General features: G+C 41.9%; 1 protein-coding gene across 3 annotated transcripts; it reads right to left on the reverse strand.

The window, feature by feature from the left end:
* Positions 1-15638: 15638 nt before the first annotated feature.
* Positions 15639-17783, reverse strand: LOC106565035 (cytochrome c oxidase subunit 6C-1). Of its 3 annotated transcripts, XM_014131620.3 has the most exons (5): positions 17520-17658; positions 16740-16853; positions 16511-16625; positions 16163-16294; positions 15639-15740 (listed from the first exon to the last, which is right to left on the reverse strand). In XM_014131620.3, the coding sequence occupies exons 3-4, from the start codon at positions 16613-16615 to the stop codon at positions 16169-16171; spliced, it is 231 nt and encodes a 76-aa protein (XP_013987095.1). In that variant the 5' UTR covers positions 16616-16625; positions 16740-16853; positions 17520-17658; the 3' UTR covers positions 15639-15740; positions 16163-16168. The 3 variants fall into 3 exon arrangements, with proteins under 3 accessions (XP_013987095.1, XP_013987094.1, XP_013987096.1); XM_014131619.3 differs by lacking the exon at positions 16740-16853 and having other exon boundaries at positions 17520-17783; XM_014131621.3 differs by lacking the exon at positions 16740-16853 and having other exon boundaries at positions 17557-17647.
* Positions 17784-18155: the final 372 nt, after the last annotated feature.

Genomic DNA, 18155 nt, shown 5'->3' on the forward strand with positions numbered 1-18155 from the left:
AACAACAAACCGTGACGCAGAGAGGAAAACACACTACTCAAAACATTATCACCCACAAAAATAGGTGGGACAAACATCAACATAAATATGACCTCCAATTAGAGGTAATGAGGATCAGCTGCCTCCAACTGGAGATGAACCCAAACAACCCCAACATAGAAATAGACAAACTAGAACTTAAACATAGAAATAGACAACATAGAAAAAACACCCCCCCTGTCACGCCCTAACCACTCTACTATAGAAAATTACCTCTTACAAGGGTCAGGACGTGACAGTACCCCCCCCCCAAAGGTGCAGACCCTGACTGCACACAAACAAAACCCAACAAAACAACCACAAAACACAAAGGGAGGGTAGGGAGGGTGACAAAAGTCTATGGCGGCTCTAGTGCTACACCCAGAACCCTCCTCTCCCTCCGATCCTCCAGCATTGGAGGTGGCTCCGGCTCAGGGCGTAACCCCCATTCCGCCCGCAGATCCCTCCGCTTCTGTAACACCGGCCTGTGGATCATTATCAGAGGAATCGGACTGTAGATCATTACCGGAAGCTCCGGGCCGCCGCTGGAAGTTCCGGGCTGCAGGCCGCCGCTGGAGGCTCCGGGCTGCAGGCCGCCGCTGGAGGCTCCGGGCTGCGGAGCGCCGCTGGAGGCTCCGGACTGGTGAGCGCCGCTGAAGGCTCCGGACTGGTGAGCGCCGCTGGAGGCTCCGGACTGGTGAGCGCCGCTGGAGGCTCCGGACTGGTGAGCGCCGCTGGAGGCTCCGGACTGGTGAGCGCCGCTGGAGGCTCCGGACTGGTGAGCGCCGCTGGAGGCTCCGGACTGGTGAGCGTCGCTGGAGGCTCCGGACTGGTGAGCGTCGCTGGAGGCTCCGGACTGGTGAGCGTCGCTGGAGGCTCCGGACTGGTGAGCGTCGCTGGAGGCTCCGGACTGGTGAGCGTCGCTGGAGGCTCCGGACTGAGGATGCACACTGGAGGCCTGATGCGTGGGGCTGGCATAGGAGGCGCCAGACTAGTAACACGCACCTCAGGGTGAGTGCGGGGAGCAGGAACAGGACACCCCGGACTGGGCAGGCGCAGTGGAGGCCTGATGTGTGGGGCTGGCATAGGATATACTGGGGCGTGAAGGCGCACTGGAGCTCTCGAGCGTAGAGCTGGCACAACCCGTTCTGGCTGGATGCTCAACCTAGCTCGACTAATGCAGGGTGCGGGCACGGATCGCACCGGCCTGTGAATGCACACTGGCGATACAGTGTTCATCACCGCATAGCTCAGTGCTTTCCTCATCACCCGCTCCCCACAGTAAGCACGGGGAGTTGGCTCAGGTCTCCACCCTGACTCTGCCAAACTTCGTGTGCCCCCCCCAAAAGAAATTTGAGGATGCCTCTCATGCTTCCTTCGTTGGGCTAGCTCCTCGTTATGTCGCCGTTCCTCCCTTGCTGCCTCCACCTGCTTCCATGGCAGGGTCTTGTCCCCTGCCATTACCTCCTCCCATGTCCAGGACGTCCTCCATTCTCTCCTTTCCCTGGCCCAGGATCCCTGCTCCTCCTGGGCACGCTGCTTGGTCAATTTTGGTGGGTGATTCTGTCACGGCTGTTCAAAGGATCGGACCAAAATGCAGCGTCTTCGTAGTTCCACATATTTATTTATTCCGTGAAACTAAATGCAATACACTAAATACTTGAAACACAAAAACAACAAACCGTGACGCAGAGAGGAAAACACACTACTCAAAACATTATCACCCACAAAAACAGGTGGGACAGACATCAACATAAATATGACCTCCAATTAGAGGTAACGAGGATCAGCTGCCTCCAATTCGAGATCAACCCCAACATAGAAATAGACAAACTAGAACTTAAACATAGAAATAGACAACATAGAAAAACCACCCAAAACACCCCCCTGTCACGCCCTGACCACTCTACTATAGAAAATGACCTCTTACAAGGGTCAGGACGTGACAGCCGTGATTTCCACACATCCTCATCTGATCCAGAAAGGAATTTTACGAATGACAGTCAAGTGACAAACAGCTGTTGTGATACCGCATGTAATGCAACAACAGCCCAAGTGCTGGAACAAAGGTGTTTGTGACAAATGTCCAGAATATTTTGGTGTCTCATTCGTTTCACCAGTGAAGACAGTTGTGCCTGGATCCACGTTGGATCTAGTATCCATAGTGAATTGAGGTTGATCATCTGTTGTTGTGTGCTTGATTTGCAGCAGGGGCTTGTTAGATTTAGCAGAGAAAGCATCAAGGTAATGTGCTCATGTTTTCATATGTTTTTGTGTAGGTGGAGTTATAGGTTAATCTGCATATATTCACTTTTATTCCTTACATGTGGATGAAAATAATTTGTATTTTTGTTTCAAATGTTGATCCGAATGTTACACATTGGCCCCATTATTTCTAGAAAGACCCCACTCCCCCATTCTATCTTTCCCCCTCCTATTTTATAAAACGGGTCTTCAAGGAACCCGAGAAGTCCATTTCGTCCTCATAAAAACAAGTCATCAAGCCCAGCGTGCGTGTATTATCCTGCAGTGTTGAGCCAGTGATAAAGCCCCTGGAGGATTCTTCTGGCTGTGTCAACAGGTCTGCTCCATACAGTGAAGTTCAGAGCCCCCTGGCTCTGTGTGTTCCACTGTGAGGATAAAATAGGCTACTGTCCAGCCGGTCTGCTCTTATAGCAGAGGCCTTTTCCAATAACTCATCACCCTCGTATCAAACAGCAAACTGTACCTCTGGGCTGGAGACTGGGGGATCGCAGATCAATTGAGAAGCTGCGCACAGCTTGGTGATGGTGAAATATGCTGTCTGAAAGGAATCCCAAAGAGAGAAATATGAGAATAATGTTAATGGGGATTGCTTGTTGTGATCTCCCACATGCAAAAATACTATAGTTTACTAGAATATAAATACTGTAGTATTACTATAGTTAAAAACTGTAGTGTTTTTGCGCGCACACTAATGTTTTTGCGGACTGTAGTATTTACTATAGTGTTTTTGCAGATTATACTGTAGTATTTACACTATACTATAGTATGAATACTGTAGTAAAAATACTGTAGTATTAAGCAATTAGGCATGACGACCCAGGGATTATCATGTGTAAATTCCGAATAATGTTTGTTTTTAGGCCCTAGGTGAAGACAAGGGCCGGGAAACAGCCCTTAGGAGGGAGTCATCACACGATAATTCCCGGGTTGGTGGGCCTTACTGATTTTATAAAACGGTTGCCAACATATTTTTTTTAAAGAATAATGACGTTTTCATTGAAAACAATATTTTAATGAGTAAATTCGATTTTATTTTATCCTTCCACCAGAATATATAGCTTGGGCCAGTTGTTAGTTCTGGGGTTCTTAAGTTGCGAAACAAAAAGGCTGGTTGTTAATGAAAACAACCACAACTAATGACCACAACCACACAACTACAGACAACAATTACTGACTACTACTGACCACAACTACTGTCCACAACTACTGTCCACAACCACACAACTACTGACCACAACTACTGAACACAACAAATACTGACCACAACTAATGACCAAAACAACTGACCACTACTGACCGCAACTACTCACCAAAACTACTGACTACAAATACTGGAGTACAACCACACAACTACTGAACCACAACTACTGAACCACAACTACTGACTACAAATACTGGACTACTGACCACGACTACAAAACTACTGACCACAACTACTGACCACTACTAACCACAACTACTGACCACAACTAATGAACCACACAACTACTAACCAAAACTACAGACCTGTAACGCCCTGGCCATAGAGAGGGTTTTTTTGTTCTTTATTTTGGTTAGGCCAGGGTGTTACATTGGGTGGGCGTTCTATGTTCCTTTTTCTATGTTTTTGTATTTCTTTGTTTTGGGCTGTGTGTGGCTCCCAATCAGGCACAGCTGAAGCTCGTTGTTGCTGATTGGGAGTCACACATAAGGAGCATGTTTTTCCTTTGGGTTTTGTGGGTAATTGTTTCTGTTTGTGTTTGCACCTGACAGAACTGTTGGCTGTCGGTTTGCTCTTTTCTTGTTTTTGTATAGTGTTCAAGTTGTTCAATTAAATATTAAATGATGAACACTAACTCCGCTGCACCTTGGTCCACTCTCTCTTCAGACAGCCCTTACAAGACCAAAACTATTGACCTTACCTACTGACCACACACCTACTTACCAACACTACTGATGAGTACTGACCACAACTACACAACTACTGATCACACAACAGCTGAACTACACAACTAATGACCACAACCACACAACTATTGATGTCAACTACTGACCACAACCACAAAATACTCACCAGAACTACTAACCACAACCACACAACTACTGACCACACAACTACTGATGAGCACAACTAATGACCACAACTACAAACTACTGGCCACAACTACTGACCATAACTGACCGCAACTACTCACCACAACTACTGATCACACAACTACTGAACCATACAACTGATGACCACAACCCCACAACTACTGAACTACAATCTACTGAACCGCAAAACAAATGACCACAACCACACAACTACTGACCAAAACTACTGACCACAACTACGAAACTACTGCCAACAACTACTAACCACAACTACTGACTACAGCTACTGACCATAACCACAATTACTGAACACAACTACTAAACCACAAATACTTACTACAACTACTGACCACAACTCCGACCACAAACACACAATTACTGACCACAACTATTGACCACAACCACACAACTACGGACCACAAAACTACTGACCACACAACTATTGAACCACATAACTAATGACCACAACCACACAACTGCTGACCACTACTCCTGACCACAACTACCGACCACAGCTAACAAACTAAACAAAACAACAAATGATTACAATCACTAAAGCATGACTACTGACCACAACCACAAATCTATTGACCACAACTACTGACCGCCACTGAACACAACTACTGACCACAAACACACAACTGCTGACCACAACCAATGAACTACCAATTACAGACCAAAACTACAGACCAAAACAACTGACCACTACTGACCACAACTACTGACCATAACTAGCTATTGTGTCAAAACCTGCTGGTTTGGACTGTATGTCCAGGACAATATTACTAGCCAGCTAGCTAGTCCTGAGTTTTTGTATTGTTACCTCCAGCATGTGAAGGTCAAAGTTACAATGGAGCCCGCTTCGTCTGGAATAGCTAACAAACGTTTCCAGCGCTGTGGAAGCTATGTTTATTGCCAGCAGCATACCACCCTGCATCCCACTGCTGGCTTGCTTCTGAAGCTTAGCAAGGTTGGTCCCGGTCAGTCCCAGGACGGGAGACTAGATGCTGCTGGAAGTGGTGTTGGAGGGCCAGTAGGAGACACCCTTTCCTCTGGCCTAAAAAAAAATATCCCAATGCCCCAGGGCAATGATCGGGGACATTGCCCTGTGTACGGTGCCGGCTTTCGGATGGGACGTTAAATGGGTGTCCTGACTCTATGTGGTCACTAAAGATCCCATGGCACTTATTGTAAGAGTAGGGGTGTTAACCCCGGTGTCCTGGCTAAATTCACAATCTGGCCCTCATACCAACACCTGAATGAATGAGCCAATTGTAATCATCCCCAGCTTACAATTGGCTCATTCATCTCCTCTCTCCTGTAACTATTCCCCAGGTTGTTACTGTAAATAATAAGAATGTGTTCTCAGTCAACTTACTGGGTTAAATAAAAAATCGAAATTTACACTCTTGTCCGGGACAATATTGTGTTCCAATGCGCTAATTGAGTTCCAATGCGCCAATTGTTTGCTTGCGGAGGATTACAGGAATGAGGATGCTATCCTTAGCAAGCAAAAGTCAATTCTGCGTGAACTTATGGGGAAAACGCAAACTGGAAGATTCTCAACTCCTGTGGCTGGACTTTGCTTGGGCTTGATGGATGTATCCCCTTCTTGTCATATGTCCCTATCCAGATGGCCTGTGCTAGCTGGAACTTGTCTGCCAAGGAAGTTGGCTCCATCTGCTTCTTCTCCTCCATCTTCTAGTGGAGTAGACGGAGAACAGCAAGAGGATTGTTCCAATCAGTGCTGGTCCCATGTCACAAGTCGTGGAAACCGAAGGCAGCGGCATGCTGCTAAATGGAGTAGAGTGTCTGAGAGAGGTCTGGAGCAGATCAACATGAAGAATAACTTTGCAGGCCTGGTGCCTAATCTACCAGCGCCTTCTTTGCTTGGACTGCCTGTGTCTGCGACAGCTGTGCTGACTCCAACTGTGATGACTCTAACAGCGACTTTGTCTTTGAGTTTGGCTCCTTTCCCTCTCTCTGGGTCTGAAGGGGCTCTGCCTGCTGTGGGAGGACTGGACCTATTGCCGAGAGCTGCGGGCGTACGCTATCCTGCTTCTTGTGGGCCTGTGAAAGGTTCCACAAATTGTGTGAGGGGTAGGAATGGGCAGATTTTTCCATTCCCTTCTCCGGCCATTTTATTGGGAAGTTCAATGGTGAGAAATGTCTCAGTCCCTGGAGCAAATATTTTGTGCTATCCTGGATCATGAGTATAGGACATCAATAAGCTGCTCCCAAACATTTTAAACCTGTATCAGGAAATATAGTATATCATAGTTCATGTGGCATTCAATGACATTAGGAAGGGCATCACAGAACAGCTGAAGATGTATTATAAATAACTGATTGGGTCTCTGCTTGACACCAACAAATGCCCCATAATATCTGGCCATGTACCCTCCCTAAATCGTGGCATTGAACGTTTCAACAGTCTTTTAGCACTCCGTAACTGGCTTAGTGACTATTGCAGCATTTATTGACAATTTTGTTACCTTCTTGAAACAAAGCTAATTTTATAAGGAGGATGGGATCTACCCAAATCATTTGGGTTCCTGGATTCTTTCACAGCATTATAAGGCTGCATTGAGACAATGACTTATCAAGTAACCTAATTTATGTCCCTCTAGCTGCCCTGAATGCCTCTGCTTCGCCTACAGCTATTTTATGCAGTAATCATGTGCCTATGAGCATTTCTACTTCTGCTAAGCTTCCCAGTAAAGCAATGAAAACAATCAAGCATCCCAGAAAATTGCTAAAAATAGCCCATGTTAACATATGTAGCTTAAGTGACAAGGTTCATGAAATGAATAACTTGCTAGTAACAGATGACATTCATATTCTGACAATCTCTGAAACCCACTTAGATAATACCTTTGATGATACAGTGGTACATGGTTATAACATCTACAGAAAATACATGAATGCCAATGTGGAGATGTTGCTGTTTACTGTATGTTCAGAACCACATTCCTGTAAAGTTTAGAGAGGATCTCATGTTAAATACTGTTGAAGAAATACGGCTACAGGTTTATCTGCCTCACCTAAAGCCCATGCTGGTGGGAAGCTGCTATAGACCACCAAGTGTATAACAGTCAGTATCTGGATAACATGTGTGAAATGCTTGATAATGTGTGTGATATCAACAGAGAGGTATATTTTATGGGTGATTTCAATATTGACTGGCTTTCATCAAGCTGCTCACTAAAGAAAAAGCTGCAAACTGTAACTAGTGCCTGCAACCTGGTTTAGGTTATCAGTCAACCTACCAGGATAGTTACAAACAGCACAGGAATGAAATCATCAACATGTATTGATAACATCTTTACTAATGCTGTAGAAATTTGCTTTAAAACAGTATCCAAATCCATCGGATGTAGTGATCACAATATAGTAGGCATATCTAGGAAAACCGAAGCTCCAAAGTCTGGGCCTAATGTAGTGTATAAGAGGTAATACAAAGTTTTGTAGTGACTCCTATGTTGTTGATGTAAAGAATATTTGTTGTTCTGTGGTGTGTATTGAGGAGCAACCAGACGCTGCACTTGACTTATTTAAGACATTGCTTATTCCAGTTACTAATAAGCATGCACCCATTAAGAAAATGTATGTAAAAACTGTTAAATCCCTGTGAATGGATGAGGAATTGAAAAATGGTATGGTTGAGCGGCAAAAGTATGGTTGAGCGGCAAAGGGAATGTCAAATAAGTCTGACTGCACAACCGATTGGCAAACATACTGCAAATTGAGAAATTATGTGACTAAACGGAATAGAAATAATAAACTATACTATGAAACAAGAAGAAATTATATAAAGATTGATAGTAAAAAGCTTTGGAGCACCTTAAAATGAAGGGCAAAAAGGCAAACTCAGATCCATTATTCATTGAATCAGGTGGCTCATTCATCCCAAAACCCACTGAAATTGCATATTACTTTAATGATTTTAGATTAACAAACTAAGGCATGACATGCCAGCAAAAAATGCTGACACAACAAATCCATGTATAACTAATCAAATTATGAAAGATAACAGTGTAATTTTGAATTCCGTAAAGTGAGTGTGGAAGAGGTGAATTTTTATTGGTCTATCTACAATGACAAGCCACTGGAGACTGACAACTTGGATGGAAAATTACTGAGGATAATAACGGATGATATTGCCACTCCTATCTGCCATATCTTCAATCTAAGCCTACTAGAAAGTGTGTGCCCTCAGGCCTGGAGGGAAGCAAAAGTAATTCCGCTACCTAAGAATAGTAAAGCCACCTTTACTGGCTCAAGTAGCTGCCTAATCAGCCTGTCACCAACCCTTAGTAAACTTTTAGAAATAAATTTGTTTGACCAGATACAATGCTATTTTACTGTAAACAAATTGACAACAGGCAATATGGACAGTCTCAACGAAGCAATTGCCTTGTGTGTGGTGATAAAGTATGTACTGATGTTTAAATTCAAATGTTCCTTTTCCCCTTCTGAGAATAAATTGCACTATGTGAAAGTTTTGAAACTAAGTCATTTTCTATTAGGTTGAGACTTAGTATCAAAAGGGAGGTTATGTCATGGAAAATTACAGAATTAGTCATGCTATTCTGTGTTTTACTGCTTAAAGAATAGTCTCTTGTTATATGCTAGTGTTTTTTTCTAACCTGATACAAACTTGTCTTGGTGTGACTTAGTCATAAGACTGGGCTTACAGATAAGAGCCGTTTGGGTGCAACCGTAGTATGTGACATCCCGTGGGTTTACTATCTACAGAAAGTCACATGTATGGAAACTTGCAGAAAGGAGTACATTATAGTGTTTGTTGTTGTGAATGCAGTTAGATGGTTGAACCCTCGGGCTATTAACCTCGTGCTATCTTAAGTCTGCACTGACAACTAATTACCTTTTACACACTCTCTGCTGACTGCCACGTATACCGAAAGGGGTTGTATTTTCTCTATTAAAGCAGAGACCCGGCTATGTTTGTTAAGCTTTTAAGCCCTTCTTGGTTATGGTTGATTGCTTCATTTTTGCTAATCTTATAAAAGTGTTGTTTGAAAGAATCTGCAGTCTCTCCCTTCCTATAGAATTTCTCAGACACCAATCAGTCTGTCACCAACCCTTAGTAAACTTTTTGAAGAAATGTTGTTTGACCAGATACAATGTTATTTTACTGTAAACAAATTGACAACAGGCTTTTAGCATGCTTATAGGGAAGGACATTCAACAAGCATGGCACTTACACAAATGACTTATGATTTACTGTTTTGTTAGACTTTTGTGCGTCTTTTGACATTATCGATCATAGTTTGCTGATGAAAAAACGTACACTACCGTTCAAAAGTTTGGGGTCACATAGAAATGCCCTTGTTTTTTAAAGAAAAGCAAAAAATGTTGTCCATTAAAATAACATCAAATTGATCAGAAATACAGTGTAGACATTGTTAATGTTGTAAATGACTACTCTAGCTGGAAACGGCTGATTTTTTTAATGGGATCTCTACATACATTTTAAAAGGCTAATTGATCATTAGAAAACCCTTTTGCAATTGTTAGCACAGCTGAAAACTGTTGTCATGATTAAAGAAGCAATAAAACTGGCTTTTTTTAGACTATCTGGAGCATCAGCATTTGTGGGTTCGATTACAGGCTCAAAATGGCCTGAAACTCATCAGTCTATTCTTGTTCTGAGAAATGAAGGCCATTCATTGCGAGAAATTGCCAAGAAACGGAAGATCTCGTACAACGCTGTGTACTACTCCCTTCACATAACAGCGCAAACTGGCGCTAACCAGAATAGAAAAAGGAGTGGGAGGCCCCAGTGCACAACTGAGCAAGAGGACAAGTACATTAGAGAGTCTAGTTTGAGAAACAGACGCCTCACAAGTCCTCAACTGGGAGCTTCATTAAATAGTACCCGCGAAACACCAGTCTCAACGTCAACAGTGAAGAGGCGACTCCGGGATGCTGGCCTTCTAGGCAGAGTTCCTCTGTCCAGTGTCTGGACATCTTAATATTTTATTCTATTGGCCTAAGATATGGCTTTTTCTTTGAAACTCTGCCTAGAAGGCCAGCATCCCGGAGTCACCTCTTCACTGTTGACGTTGAGACTGGTGTTTTGTGGGTACCATTTAATGAACCTGCCAGTTGAGGACTTGTGCGGCGTCTACTGGAGAGCTTTTCTTTGTCTACACCCATTCAGCATCGTTTACACCCTTTTAAGCTTGCAAAGTTGCAAAAAAAAAGCCATATCCCTGTCCAGTGTCTGTGTTATTTTGCCCAGTCTGAGATATGGCTTCTTTTTTTCTCTCTTTTTCTTATTTGGCTCTAAGGTGTATGTAAACTTCGGACTTCAACTGTAGATTCAATGGTTGTAAAGATGGGGAGAGGTCTGTCCGTAAAAAAGAGATGCTCTGCTTTTTCGACACCACACTCCAAAAACCAAGTTCTGCAGGCTCTAGTTTTGTCTAATCTTGATTATTATCCAGTCATGTGGTCCAGTGCTGCAAGAAAGACCTAGTTAAGCTGCAGCTGGCCCAGAACAGAGCAGCACGTTTTGCTCTTCATCGTAAATCAGAGGGCTGATATAAATACTATGCATGCCAGTCTCTCTTGGCTAAGAGTTGAGGAGCGACTGACTACATCACTTATTTTTATAAGAAACATTAATGTGTTGGAAATCCCACATTGTTTGCATAGTCACCTTACACACAGCTCTGACACACACACACTTACCCCACCAGACATGCCACCAGGTGTCTTTTCACAGTTCCCAAATCCAAAACAAATTCAAGAAAACGTACAGTACTATATAGAGCCCTTATTGCATGGAACTTCCTTCCATCTCACATTGCTCAAATAAACAGCAAACCTGGTTTCAAAAAACAAATAAAGCAACACCTCACGACACAACGCATCTCCCCTATTTGACCTAGATAGTTTGTGTGTATGCATTGATATGTCGGCTACGTGTGCCTTTTTAAAAATATTATATAGTTCTCTCCTTGAGCTGTTCTTGTCTACTAATGTTCTGTATTATGTCATGTTTCATGTTTTGTGTGGACCCCAGGAAGAGTAGCTTCTGCTTTTGTAACACCTAATGGGGATCCTAATAAAATACCAAAAATACCAAATATGTTATTAGCTAGCTAGCTAATTTGACGTGGTTCATCAATCAATGTAGCTTATTATGTCTGTCAGCAGCCATCGTAATTAAACAATCTTAAAACAATGTTAAAAAGGGGATAAGGTTAGCTAACTTCACTAGGTAGGCTTATGTTGGTTGAAGAAAAAAGTAGATTAGGTCTTCTTACCACTATGTTTAGACAACTACAAAGTTTCTACCGGTAGCTTGCAAAGTTAACATCAGCTGACAATACATCGACAAATGCGCCCTTCTGCTTGACAGGCAGAGCCCACAAAGGACGGGAAATGAACCTAAACCCCTCAAACCTGTCAGGCACATATACACTGAACAAAAATATAAACGCAATATGTAAAGTGTTGGTCCCATCTTTTATGAGCTGAAATAAAAGATCCCAGAAATGTTCCATATGCACAAAAACTTTTTTTCTCTCATTCTGTGCACATATTTTTTTTACATCCCTGTTAGTGAGCATTTCTCCTTTGCCAAGATATTCCATCCATCTAACAGGTGTGGAATATCAAGAAGCTGACTAAACAGCATGATAATTACACAGGTGCACCTTGTGCTGGGGACAATAAAAGGCCACTCTAAAATGTGCAGTTTTCACTCAATACAATGCGACTTCTGCCGAAGTCGGTGCCTCTCCTTGTTCGGTTGGTGTTTGGCCGTCGACGTCGCAGGTCTTCTAGCCATCGCCGATCCATTTTTCATTTGTTTTGTCTTGTTTTCCCACACACCTGGTTTTCATTCCCTCATTACGTGTTGTGTATTTAACCCTCTGTTCGCCCTATGTCTTTGTGTTGTATTGTTTGTTGTAAGTGCTTGTGCACACTTGTTTGACTGGTGCGCATCGGGTTATTGTGCCCATATTTTGTATTTCTTATGCCGTTGGTTTTACTATTAAACTGCTCTGGCTATTACCTAGTTCTGCTCTCCTGCGTCTGACTTCCCTGCCACCAGTTACGCACCCCATTACAGCCACAGATGTCTCAAGTTTTGAGGGAGCATGCAATTGGCATGCTGACTGCAGGAATGTCTACCAGAGCTGTTGCCAGAGAATTACATTTTAATTTCTCTACCATAAGCCACCTTCAATGTCATTTTAGAGAATTTTTAGTAGGTCCAAACAGCCTCACACCCACAAATCACATGTATGGCGTCGTGTGGGCGAGCAGTTTGCTGATGTGCCCCATGATGATGGTGGGGTTATGGTATTGGCAGGCATAAGCTACGGACAACAAACACAATTTCATTTTATCGATGGCAGTTTGAATGCACAAAAATACTGTGGCGAGATCCTGGGGCCCATTGTGAGGTCCATTTTTTAATTATCTGTATTCCCAGTCATGTGAAATCCATAGATTAGGGCCTAATGTATTTATTTCAATTGACTCATATGAACTGCAACTCAGTAAAAACAATGAAATTGTTGCATGTTGCATTTATATCACTGAAATATCAAATTAACGGTGGCCAATATTGAGAGATATCGTGAGGCAACCCTCACATATCTGAAATTACATGATCAATTGATGTTTACTGATCATGAAAAGCATGCAGTTACTTGCTGTATAACTTTAATTTAGCTAAATGTGTGTAATTATATTCCATGGAATAATCGGAAATGTGTAGTTCTGACTATGCTCTTCAAGATGTGATGATATTACAGTCAAATAATTCACATTTATTTAAAGATGCACTATGCAGAAATCGCTCAATTTCCTGGTTGCTAAAATTCTAATAGTTCGCCTAATTTCAGTTTGTGACAAAACAAGCAGATAATCATACCACCTAAACCGCGGTGAAATATACTTTCCATAACCAAAAATATAGTTTCAGCTGTTTTAAACTGGTGTACAAAACAGAAAGTAAAAGATGCAAAAACGAAATTTAACAACGGAAAGAATAGAAATATCGCATATAGATCAGAACTACCTCTTCTTAGACTTGCTTTCAATAAGTGACAGATCTATAACTTATTTATAAATATGTGAATATTGTGGTGTCGCCCAAAAGGTTACATATTGCAGTTTTAACAATCCCTTAAAGGAATGGTTCACCCGTTTTGAATGTTATACTGTTGTTGTGCATCTCCGAGTGATGTTCTATCGAATCGCTGGGTCATTGCATGTTTTCATGTATATCTGAAGTATTGGCGTTCAAGCAGGCAGACATCCGGCCGGTATGAAGCAGCAGCGTGATAAAAGTCGCTCTCACTACATTTTAAGTTAATAGGAATTCGGCTTTTAGATCCTAAAACGCATATCATACATGTCAGATTTCAATAATGGCCGATGTCATAAATCGGGAGGATGTCATCTCTCGAATGAGACGTTGATCATATTTTTTCGACATTCCTACCTCGAGAAATGTCTAATTTAACGGTGTGTCTAGCACGTTTCCTATTTATATGCCTCTTTAGTCCAAGGTGCATTGCATGGTACCATTGCCAGCGATATTATTGAAAGGAGATATCCAGCCGGTCAACCTAATCGCGTTCACGTTGTCATGCAGTTTTTAAACTAATCGTCACGCAATCCCTTCTCAAAGTCAGTGTATATGTCGCGAAACGTCCCTATTTTTCCTCGAACGTATGTAATGTCACGATTCCAGAGCTATACAATACTACAGATAGCAAGTTAATTATCTCACATCCAGGAAAATATTTGTAATGTTGTACTTCTTGTTGACGAAATTCGTGCTAATGTTGGTTTTCTGATTTAGCGCCCAAAAGACCTTCATTCAAAACTTGAAGGAGAGCGCGGTTCATTAACGTAGAATGGGATACGTTTCCCATCTCCTCAAAAGTATACCTGCAGTTGCTAATGTTAGAGTGCAACTCTTGAGTGGCATTGATCTGCAGGTTGAACATGGTGAGATTGTAGACCCCTACATTGATAGTGCAGTTTGTTAAAGCGATTTTAGAGCCAACTAGCTACGTTACATGCGTGTGGCTACGCTTGCTTGCTAGCATTTCATTGTCGATTTGAGTTGCAACTGATTTCCACAACGATGTTCCATGTTGCTACCAACCTTACCGCGAAAATTAAACATTTGTTCACAAAAAATATTCTCACGTGTTACTTGACACTGTAAATGAACGTTTTTTTTCCAGTCAATGATTTTATTGGAGCTGGGTGTCCCCTCCCCACACACCTGGCAAATCTAACGCTCAGCACCTTGTGACATTTTTATGATAACGACCTATAGAAATCACACAATTGGTTTCCATCCATTTGGCGACAGACTTTCATGTGAATATTATAAAACCAGTGTGAAGAAAATGTACATTTTCCCACCAGTGTATCCTCCACCAAACAGACTTGTGGATAAAAAGCAGTGCGTGATGACGAATAGCACACATGTACTGTCATGTACAAAATAAAAAAGTTAAATGTGTTCCCATCGCATTTTCAACTCTACCTCGTCGTCACAAAAACTGTTGCATTAAATAGCAAATATGCCTACTCTGAGTTTGGCACTTGTATCTGTAAACTGTTGGCTAGAGCACAATGTGGGTAGGCTAGTCTACATGAGATTATCGATAAGAGCAGACTTTGTGAAAAATGCAGTCAAGCATCGATACTGTCTCCACAATAAGACCCTCGATATTTATTGAAAAGGTGCATCAGGCTCACCACCCTGAGAAGCATATATTTAATCTGTAGCCTAATAATAAACAGCATGGTTTCCCTGAGTCTTAGTGGGAGGACCACACACACACATTATCGCATGACTACAAGTTTAACTTCGTTCTCAATGTTTGTGAATAAAGGTGTTCCCACCAGCATTTCTCACATAATTGTTTTTACCCAACACAAAAACATCCCACCATGTCAAACAATCAAATTCTGTTGCCATTTATAAAATTGAAAGTTCTAGTTTCCATCACAGCTGTCATGATTTTTTTATTATGGTACAACTTTACTCGCATGACTTCAACTGAAGTGTATTTTGATTTATGCCGATTCGGTTGCTAAAAAATGTTTTGCTCAATCTTTCTGATTGCATCGGTTTGGTTCGTAAATGGTTTCCGTTGCAAGACGTAATGAATACACTCCCGGTATTCTTTGGGAATGAAAGCATTCTTAATCAAAAATGTTTTAAAACAGTTTATCACAATAACAGATTAATCATAATGAGGCACTGGCACGCATAGAGAATCATTTATTCTTGAGAACATAACCGCAGTGTTTGATGAGTAAATCACAGAGCTGGAACATCAGACCAGGAATGCACAATGGGACACCAGCTGTAATAGAGAAAGGGAAATAACACATTGCAGAATTGCAGCTATAACATTGACAAATTATTATAAAACCCATCCACTCATGGTCCAAGAGGATTGCAGCATTCTTTTATCCTCCTTGTTAAGGTTAGCACCAAAAAAACTTGGCTCAACAAATCAGTGAGACCTTGTTTAGCAAATTCAAGGGCTTGTTCAGTAGGCAACAATGTTCTGAAACATTTTAGAAACATTTGCACTCTTACAGGACAAGTTGAACATTTTGACAAATGTTCTGATTTGTGCCTACAGAACACAACCGAGGTGTGCCAATGTGGGGCTGGCTGGGACAAAAGCCTGCACCCACTGCAGCTCTCCAGGACAAGGAGTGAAGAACACTGGCCTAATAGATAGATAAAATGATGCCTCATTGGTTGCAAAATACTCACAGGGGTTTATTTGCCAGTTGGCCTGACACTTTCAAAAACACCAGCTTCCCTCATGTTGTTGAACTCCTTTGTGGTGTCATATTGTTTGTAGAAATCGGCATAGGCCTGTTTCCTGGGCTCTGTTACACCGTACTGAGAAGACAAAATTACATCAGAAGGAAGTATTTACTTATGAATACAAAAACATGCCCGTTGCTGACGATATCCATTCAATGTGATAAAGTCCATGATGGACTTTAACCATTCCATACTTCTCTCACCAGGGCTTTTCCTACATAGAAAATGTTAAGGTGGCCGCCTTGCTGAAATCCTGGGACGCCTAAAACAAAAACAAGATTGTCAGCTGACCTTGAAAGCTGCTGCAGCCACCAATGACAGAGCGAAGGCAATGGGCAAATGGAACCGCAGACGCTTCCCAAGGAGTCCTCGCATTGCAGGCTTAGCCAGAGTCATTGTGGAATTCCTGGAATGTTCAGAAGAGAAATGGCACATAATTTACTTGGGTTGAAGTACAACAATGCTGCTTTCAGAAATGTCCTTATGTCAAGAAATATATTGGTTGTACTTATGATCGTACTTAGGTTGATTGTAATGAATTTGCTGTGTGGTGAAGTTTAATCAGGCATTTAGCTGTGTGACCAACATCCAAGTCACATTTGGATCAATCCCAAGTGGTAGCTAGCAGATTCCCCTTCAAAAGAAAGGACACCAATCGGATTGGCAATTCAGAAAAACATGGTTGAATATCTCCATCTGGTGATGCTATTGACATTGGCCAATGTGATCCATATATGATCCATATATATTACATGTAAAATGCCTCTATTTAGAAATAGCCCCTTAGAAAATGTATGGTTAGCTATATCAGTCTAGCCAATGTGTGTGCTGGTACAGAATCAAGTGCTACCTTCGTTAACTACTGGCAGCTAGTTATGCCAATGTTTACCTACCTACCTACCTACCTACTTACTTACCTTAGCGTGACATTTTCTGAGAACCATTAAAACTATCAATGTCATGACTTATGTAAAATGTAATGCTAACAAGCTCCTTAGCTTAGCTAGCTAACGTAGGTGTCGGCCGCTAATTTTAGTAAAGAAAAGAATGTCAACATAATTAACTAAATGTTAGCTGCAATTGGCTAGATATATATATCTGTGTATTCTGCCAGTAAAAGTACTACACCAACAACTGAAACATTGAAAAGAGAACCTATCGAGAGGTTAGCAAACTTAGCAACAAACTAACGGGTAATGTCGACAATTACAAATTTACCATGTAATGGAGAGAATCATAACATTTAAACAACTTTAAGTATATATTGTCTGTACATGTTTCACATTTACTAAATACTTACAAGCACTCACGACCTTCACCAAAATGTGTTAACGCACCTCTGATGCGTTGATCTTTCGGATTTATGAGGATGGAATATTTATTCTTCTTTAAATTTGTATTGGCGGATCGCAACCAACTGAAAGGCGCATACACCGCCACTTACTGTACTGGAGGTCGGTCGGTCGGCTTCCCTATTCATATTCATATATATGGTAGTGAGAGGAAGCCCATGGGCAGTGGGAGAAGATGGATTTTGGCCTAGATTCTGCAAATTTTGTCATTGATGAAACATTTGATCTCAATACAGTTTCCGTTCTCTAAATAGATATATGCAGATGTATGCTAGAACGGGCCAATAGGATCTTGCTAACTCGTGCTTGGCTCTGCCCACCTCCTTGCTTGTTCTGCCCACTATGACTAATCTGTTCCCATTGGAAACGACAGGCTGTGGTCTATCTTGGTTTAGTTATGAAACTCTTTGACGTTGTGGCACAAAAGGAAAGGGAAAGGGACGGGTGATGTAAGGAATTGGTCTTGCGAAGGGACAATCTTGGTTTTTACGAGATACATTAATGGAAACAAAAATGAGCTTTTTTGGTCTTAATTTAAAGGTTAGGGTTAGGCATATGGTTAGCAGTGTGGTTAAGTTTAGGGT

Source organism: Salmo salar, chromosome 12 (assembly GCF_965601325.2).
Source record: "Salmo salar chromosome 12, fSalSal1, whole genome shotgun sequence".
NCBI classification, from domain to species: domain Eukaryota; kingdom Metazoa; phylum Chordata; class Actinopteri; order Salmoniformes; family Salmonidae; genus Salmo; species Salmo salar.